The 8,174-nt window shown below is 29.6% G+C and overlaps 1 protein-coding gene across 1 annotated transcript; it reads right to left on the minus strand.

The window, feature by feature from the left end:
• Positions 1-4,476: 4,476 nt before the first annotated feature.
• On the minus strand, positions 4,477-5,885 carry LOC125814613 (probable WRKY transcription factor 11). The gene is made up of 3 exons (XM_049494078.1): positions 5,222-5,885; positions 5,007-5,132; positions 4,477-4,907 (listed from the first exon to the last, which is right to left on the minus strand). The coding sequence occupies exons 1-3, from the start codon at positions 5,860-5,862 to the stop codon at positions 4,670-4,672; spliced, it is 1,005 nt and encodes a 334-aa protein (XP_049350035.1). The 5' UTR covers positions 5,863-5,885; the 3' UTR covers positions 4,477-4,669.
• Positions 5,886-8,174: the final 2,289 nt, after the last annotated feature.

Below are 8,174 nucleotides of genomic sequence, written 5' to 3' on the forward strand. Positions count from 1 at the left end.
ATACCTTTCAGTTACTACACTATAAGAAACTTCACCATATTTGTATCAAGTATGTACTAAAAATTTTCTTACCCATAGAGGTTATTCACAAATATTGCAATTCCTAATAATCAATTTCATAATACCATTGAATTTAAAAATTTAATTAATTTCATTAAAAAATAAATTCACATTTTGATGACTAGTTATTTATAATCTGGTTTCAAATACTATTTATTATTCATATAAGGACGCTTTAATTGGTATATAATTTTGTCTACTAAATGTTATCATGTACGTCTACAGATTAATTTAAATTCAAATATATCACCATTATTAGTACCACAAGAGTCACAACTATTTGTACTACATCAACCACAAAAAATATTTACTAGTCTAATTACAAATGTAGACTAATGCAGATACCAATTAATAGTTTACACCACAAAAATCTGCAGATCAATTTAAAATCCAACCATATATACAATTTCCATTACCACAACAGCAATTGTTTGAACATTTTATAGCATTCACGAATAAATTTATAATGTAAAATACCATTAAATAATGATTCTACAAAACAGATTAATAAATTAAAACAACATAACACTGCGATGTCAATTTTGTGGTGGAAATTTGATACAAGATTTCTTGTTGTGACCCCATGTAGGGGAAGAAGAAATGGGGAGGAAATTACAAGGCGGGAAATCGAATTTTCACCAACAAGGTGATAGTTAAGGTAGTTAACTAAGTTACTAAGATTCCCCCCCTTAGTTAACCTATTATAATTGGTGTTCGCGTCATAAATGATTCCTTCAATCTTGAAATCTACATACCTTCCTGCGATACATTTCAAAATAGAGTTAAGAATAACGATATAAACCACAAACACATCTACCAAAAGATAATATAAATTAACTATACTATATAAAATACACCAACATATAATGGTGTTTTAAATTTAATTCAGCATAAAAGTTCAGTTTGAATAATGATATACAATATGATTTGTTTAGGTAAAATTCCTAATTGTATTGGTATACAAGATGCTTTTACCTCTTAAAGTTAGTACGTATGGTTGTTATCTTGGTATGAATAAACCAACACAAATTGATCACTAATTAAACCAAATTTTCGTATCTACTTTATACTTTCAAGGTATGTACCTTAATTCAATCAAAAATCACATTCATCATAAACTACTAAATTATTTACAATCAACGACATATACTACAAATACATACACATACACCAAACAAATTTTATAGTATGTTTTAAAGCATATTTTTGCTGACTAGATAATTTTTAACTTAAATATGATGTTTACAGCACCATCATGTACCAACATATGAGCACTATTTTCACCATTATCATGTAAAACAATAAAACCAACGCTGAATGACACCAAAAAATCAGCATGTTCACCAAATAAATTAAAACGATTAATTTCATCAAATAAAATCAACTCCAAATGCAGTCCAGCATTTTGATAATTAAAAACGATTAAATTCACCAAATAAATTACCAAACCAGATAATCACTAACTATTCAATAAATATGCACCAAAACTAATGAATTAATAAAATAAAATAAAAATCGGAATGGGTGAATATCAACAACAACCCATATTACATCATTAATTAAACAACTCATGATAGACAAAAATTATTTTTTTAAAAGTGATTTTTAACGTAAATACGGTGTTTAAACAATTATTATGTACCAAAATTTAATCAATACGTTCACCATAATCATGAACAATAAAACCTATACCGAATGACACAAAAAAAAATCAATAGTATACTGAACGTGCCGTCCATAATTTTGATAATTAAAAAAGATTACTTTCACCAAATCAATTACCAAAAAAGACAATCACTAAATATTATTTCTCTTTTGAATCTCAAAACCATAGAAAAAATTAATAAAAATAAATAAAATCCAAATCACGAAATCGATGAGTAACAACAACAATGACCATGTTTTTCAATTACACGATTAAAAAAAACACCATTTATATATTGAAAGTATAATTAACACCTGATGCATCCCAACGTCCTTTATGTTGAATTAGGATTGAATAATTGTTGGTATCCATGATTGAACATTCAATCAGAATGAATGGAAAGAGAGTTTTATATTTGTTAAGAAACCTTTTATTGGTAGGAGAGAATATTTATAACCACTTTGAGTAAATTATGGGATTTGGGAAAAATAGGGAATACCATAAATCGTGGAGCATGAATTCACGTTTTTTTTTTTTTTTAAGTTAAACATAACTTTGAACTATTGTTATATAGGTGAAAAAAAAAACTATTGTCATATAGTGGTAATTAAGATACTTTATTTGTATACTTGAGTTTTTTCCCCATATATATTATACATGTATCTATTGTACAAATTTTCATATTTATTTTTCAAATTATGAGAATTGTTGAAAAGAATATCTAGATTGTTAAATCATGGGGATTCATCTACTTTGTAAGGTTTATTCCCGATGACAGTTAATATGAGTCGCGGTTGTTGAAGATTCACTTTCGCTAAGAAGAAACTCATAAGTCTCTTAAACTAGTATTTGTGGTTCAAATATTAAAATAGTATCAGAGTCAGGCCCATGACTGAAGTAGGCTCCTAAACCATACACAAATGATGATATACTACAATCCATGATTGTACACGCTTCCGTCCAAATAGTGTCCGAGCATGAAAGAGAGTGATGCAACAAAAATATCCAACATCGATCGAAATTAGATTTCTAGACTTCTTATATGACTTAGGTAATTCACCTTTCTTCGAGCTAATTTTTTGAATATAAATTAGGTCCAAAGTCTATATTTTTATATATATTATATATATAAGGTTGAAGAGCTAATAATTCACCAATAGTAGCACCAAAACCACCCACCCTGAGAAAACACATTTTGAATATTTCAACTTTCACATACAAAGTTGACTGTTATTGTTTCTTACTCCCTCTGTCCTTATGTGACATTTTTGTTTTTCGAGAGTCAAAACGGTTTAAGTTTGATTAGAAATTTACACATGAAAATTTTAATTTATTTGAAATGAAATTTATATATATTTGTAGGCTACGTAAAAAGTATTGTAAGTCACAGTCATTGATAATTCAAAATGTTTAAAAGATCTATGAAAAACTTACGGTCAAAGATAAATTTGTTTGAAGCTCAAAATTCGAAAAGTACCAGATAAAATGTAACGGAGGGAATATTAAAAGAAAATTCATAAAAAATTCTGAAACATTAGTTAAACAAACTAAGACTTCTTCCTGACAATGATATGACAATATTGAAAATAGTTTGATTCTGAAAGTACTTACTTCTAATTAGATAAGTCAAAAGATTATTTGAATGTGTAGACAGTTGAAAACTCAGATTTGAATATGTATTCTATGTAATATACTTTTCTTCTATTGATGATTTTAGTAATATTTTACTTTGAACCAAGTATCTATTGGAAATCACGATGGTCTCAGATGTAAAATCAAATTTCATAAAGAGATTTTTTTATTTTCTAGTTGACATATATAAATTGAATAACAAGAATTTACTTGGTGTAATTTCACAAGTGAAGTCTAGAGAGACTAGAGTCAACGTAGATTTTATGAAGTAAAATTTATTTATTTTTTAAATTCAATGAAAAATATATAAGAGTTGAAAGGTGTGGCCGGTTGGGAGAGTTCAGAAAATTCAATAATAGAAGAAATGAAATTAGTGAAAGAATGAAGTGTTAGTCGGTCAAGAACTTGCATGTTCAAAAAATGTATGTTGTAGAGATAAGGATGTTGAGATGAATGTATGGTCATAATAGGAGTGACAAGATTAGGAATGAGATTACTCAGAAAAAGGTGGGAATAATCTGTGTGGCGATAAGATTAGGAAAGTCAGACTAAAATAGTTTGGGCATGTGCAAAGAAGGTACGCCAACACCCCAGTGAGGAGGTGCGAGAAGTTGAATGTAGGAGGACATAACTTTAAATAGGGAGAGTTGTCTTATACTTATCGTACCCTTATAATTCTTGTTATATGTTGTTTATTGCATCTCAGTTATCAAATTATTTTATTATTGTCACTATTTTTTCTTACAAACTTTATATTATTTTTCCTTTGATACTATAAAATAGTGTGTACACTCTATTATTCTCAAATCATTCAACTTTATGAAATTCCACTAAATATGAATATGTTGTATTATTCTTCTCAAACTTTATCTTAACATTGCATGGAATATATTATTATCATTAAGTGATTTTAAAATAATATGTTTTAGAAACAAACATCACGCAAGTTGAATTGAAATTCCAACCCCACTAATTGCCCAACCTTTTTGACTTTTTCTCAATTATAAAAAAAAAATATTATTCCTTCAACACTAAAGAATAAATTATAGTAATTCTTCCAAAAAGACAAAATCATGACGAATCTCAATAATTAAATTAAATTACAATAAAGATAAGGAATATTCTTCTATTTTTCAAGTAAAGTAAAAGTATAGTCAAACTTGAAAATTTCTAAACCATCTCGATTGTCGTATTAAATAAAAAGTAGTCAAAATTTCCCAAATTTACATACACACCCCTCAACTCCCACCAAACTATTGACTTTTCTAATCTTTAAGTCTTCTCAAATGTCAGTTCCACCCCTCCACTATCTCGAAATTACAAAAAAAGCCCCTAAATCTCTAACCCTAATCGTTCTCCATTTTTCTGTCCTGTTAACTCAAAAGCCATCATTCTTTCGCCGGAACTTCCAGCTCCAGCGCCGGCGCTGGGGACGTTGCCGGAAATCGTGGTTTGAACATGACGATGTTCTCCGCCGTAAGTCACAATAAGCATTCCTGGATCGTCGGTGGCTCTCTCTACGTGCTTTCTCGCCGGACATCCTCTTACACTACTACATCGGTAATATCCCCTGAAAATTGAAAAAAAAATAAAGTTTAGTTTCAGATCTGGAATTTTCATTCGTAAAAAACTGAACCGTGATGATTGATCATGGTGTTTGTGTAATTACCTTGGGTATGGTGAACCTTTGATCGGCTTTTGACCGTACTTTCTCCATGAGTATTCATCTGCCGGAATATCAGCGGTTTTTGAACTGATCGCCGGAACTCTGATCACTTTTTTTACTCGAGATTTCCTGTTAGAAATAAATAAAAACAGGTTAGAAAGTCTGAATTAACATCGGAGAGGCTAAAATGTGTTAGAGATTATGAAGAGACTACCAACCTCTTTTTGCAGTGACACTTGCCGGAGCTGGAGGTTCTACCGGAAAATTCATCAGACAGATCATGATCGCGACATCTTTTCCCGGCGATTGGCGGCTTCCCGGAGGAAACAGGCGGACGAGGAGGTAAGTTCATAGACGAAAACACTTTCCCGTTTGATACACTTCCTTCACCTGTAATCGTCGACATAAACGACGACGATGTCGTCGAACTCGCCACCGGAACAGCTTCACATCCAATAGATTTACCAACTTTCCGTTTCGTAAAATCTAGAGTCAACTCCTTCGATTGATACTTCTCAACCGGAACATTCACCGGCGCTTTCACCGCCGGTACTGTTTCCTCCGCCGGCGTTGTCAACGGAGATAGAGTAAGAGCCGTACATGAATCATCAGTAACCTGAACCGGACTACGTCTAAACCGGGCATGACCGGTCCGGTTCAAAATAGAAATAACCTTCCTAAAATTGTTAACAGTATAATCAGTTATCTCTCTACAATCCGGCTGAACCGTTTGGTTTTGCTGTTGTTGAAATGAAACGAACCGGATTAAATTATCCATTGATTTTAAACCGGCTGAAGCAGCTTCTTGTAAAGCTAACTGTTCTTTCATATTTGTATAATTTAATAACTCTACAGCCATTTTTGTTGTTGTTTGATTTGCAGAGATGATGAGAAGAAGATGAAGAAGAAGCTGAAGAAGTAGAAGGTTATATATAGGTAGAAAAGGATGACCGGTTGACCAGGTAAGAGTCAAATCTTTTGATCTAACGGCTGAGATTTATTTAAAAATATTTCTATTTTATTAAAGAAAAGACAAAATAGTAGCATGCTAGTTGACAGCTTCCATTAGCTTTATTCCAAGGGGAAAATGGTGGGATCCAATGTATAATAAAAAAATAAAAAAAATTGTCCTACATTTTATATGAAGCATATTATATCATAATATATTATTTTTATACTCTTTTCGTTTCATTTTATATGAATTACTAAGAAAGATATGTGACACATTAATGTTTGTCGAGGTTCATTGCTTCAAATTAATTAGATCCATTCCTAAAAAAATTAATGTTAATCAAGGTTCATCTTCTTGAATTAACAAGGTTTGTTTTCTATAATTAAAGTAAGTCAAAAATTTATTCCTGTAGATCAAAGATTTTACTATGTAGACTTGTTATTCACTTATTCTTATACAATCTATTGTTTCTTAGTGGTATGAGCCATTTTCATAACGAGTCACTTTTGTAACGAGAAACTTATAAACTCTAAATAACAAAGTTGAGAGGTATATCAAATCATTTTCCCTACTTGAATTACTTTTTCTATGAATATTTATGAACTTTTCTTTCCTTTGAACTGAAAATCTATCGAAAATAACTTTTTTTTAAGTCTCCCTCCACCACCTGCACACTTCACCACCCACTACCATCCATAGAAATTATGCTTCTTACTTTTCCTAGTTGACTTTAAAATGATAGTAGCACATAAAAGAATTAACAATAATAAAAGGAAGCCCACTTGAAATGTCAAATTGATACTTATATTATAAAAATATAAATATCAGGATAAAAAAATAGAGAATAAAATCTTTAAATGATTTGACTTTTTATATCACCCAAATTAACAAATAGATTCCCAAAGCTAACATTTACTTAAATAAGAAATAAAAAAATAAAATTAAAGCAAAAGAAAGCTGACTTTTCTTCTTGGTGGAAATCACATGGGAAGCACAGATCCTTTTTTCTTAGTTGACCAACTTTTATCAACCGGCTATAGCCGGTAAACTATTTTCCTTTAATCTTAATCGTTAAATTATATCAAAAGTGATCAGACGGTTAGATTTGATTTTTAGGAGTTGACGTAGACTTTTATTGAAAATCTAAAAATGTCAACTTCAAAAACGTATAAAAACTTGACACGTGAAAGGCATAAACTTAATGCGCCTTTGAAGGAAAAAAGAAGAAAGAGAAATTGGTTTATGGTGAAGGAAAAGTAGTCAAATGAAAGATAGAGTTGACTTGACCAAGTGGGAGGTTGATATCGGATATCAGTATTGAGGTTCTGATTAATTCAAATTCGTTTTGTATAAGATTGAATTAAGGTGAAAAGTTTTTATTGTCAAATTTGTTTTCATAACTAAGATTCAAACTTCGAATCTTTGGTTATAGGTGAATGAATTTTATCTAATTTTACTATAATATTTGATTGAACTTTTTTACTCCTTCGGTTCATTTTTATTTCTCATGTTTTGTTTCACGTGGGTCAATATTAGTTTTTGGAGCTAAAAATGTGATTCCTTTTGTCATAATTTATGTCTTTTTTTGAATTTTAAGATTTAAATGAGTCTATTTTTTATAGTAAAATTTTCATATATTTTTTAAATATTTTGATATGAATTATAGTATTTTTTTACGTAGTTTACAAAATATATAAATTTTATTTAATTTTTTTAAATAATTTCATGTGTAAATTTTCGATCAAATTTAAATTGTTCAACTTTCAGAAAATGAAAAGTGTCGCATAAGGGATAGAGGGAGTACAACAGTGTAAGTTGCAAATTTTTTTATATTAATATGATGAAAAAATATATTATAAAATATTAATAAAAATTCTAAATGATTTGACTTTCGAGAAACGAGTATGGTCCATCTAGTATGTTATTAGTCAAACGAACCAATTTAACACGCCAAATGAAGTTTGTTGTACCATGCAAAATTTCTCCGTGTTTTATGATTGTTTTTGTCTACTTTTTTCCCAACTCTTGGGGTCATTTTCTTTGTAATACAAACAATTTATTGTGTGTGTTAAATTATCTAAAAATCGTTTTAGCTCGAGAAATATTTTGAATACATTGAAAAATGTTTTTTTTTTTTCTTTATATTCGATGGATAAATAAAAAATATTATGCTAAACATATTTGTATATAAATTAAATAAATACTATGAGAGACAGAGG

The sequence above is a fragment of the Solanum verrucosum genome, unplaced genomic scaffold (genome assembly GCF_900185275.1).
Source record: "Solanum verrucosum unplaced genomic scaffold, falcon-dt-bn FXZP01000268.1, whole genome shotgun sequence".
NCBI classification, from domain to species: domain Eukaryota; kingdom Viridiplantae; phylum Streptophyta; class Magnoliopsida; order Solanales; family Solanaceae; genus Solanum; species Solanum verrucosum.

What these genes read in the sequence shown, in the direction of transcription:
- LOC125814613 (XM_049494078.1), bottom strand. Translation starts at nt 5,862, where the DNA reads ATGGCTGTAGAGTTATTAAATTATACAAATATGAAAGAACAGTTAGCT. An exon ending in AAGTGTCACTGCAAAAAGAG is followed by an intron (nt 5,133 to 5,221) that starts GTTGGTAGTCTC and finishes TATTTCTAACAG; the next exon opens with GAAATCTCGAGTAAAAAAAG. An exon ending in AAAGGTTCACCATACCCAAG is followed by an intron (nt 4,908 to 5,006) that starts GTAATTACACAA and finishes TTCAATTTTCAG; the next exon opens with GGGATATTACCGATGTAGTA.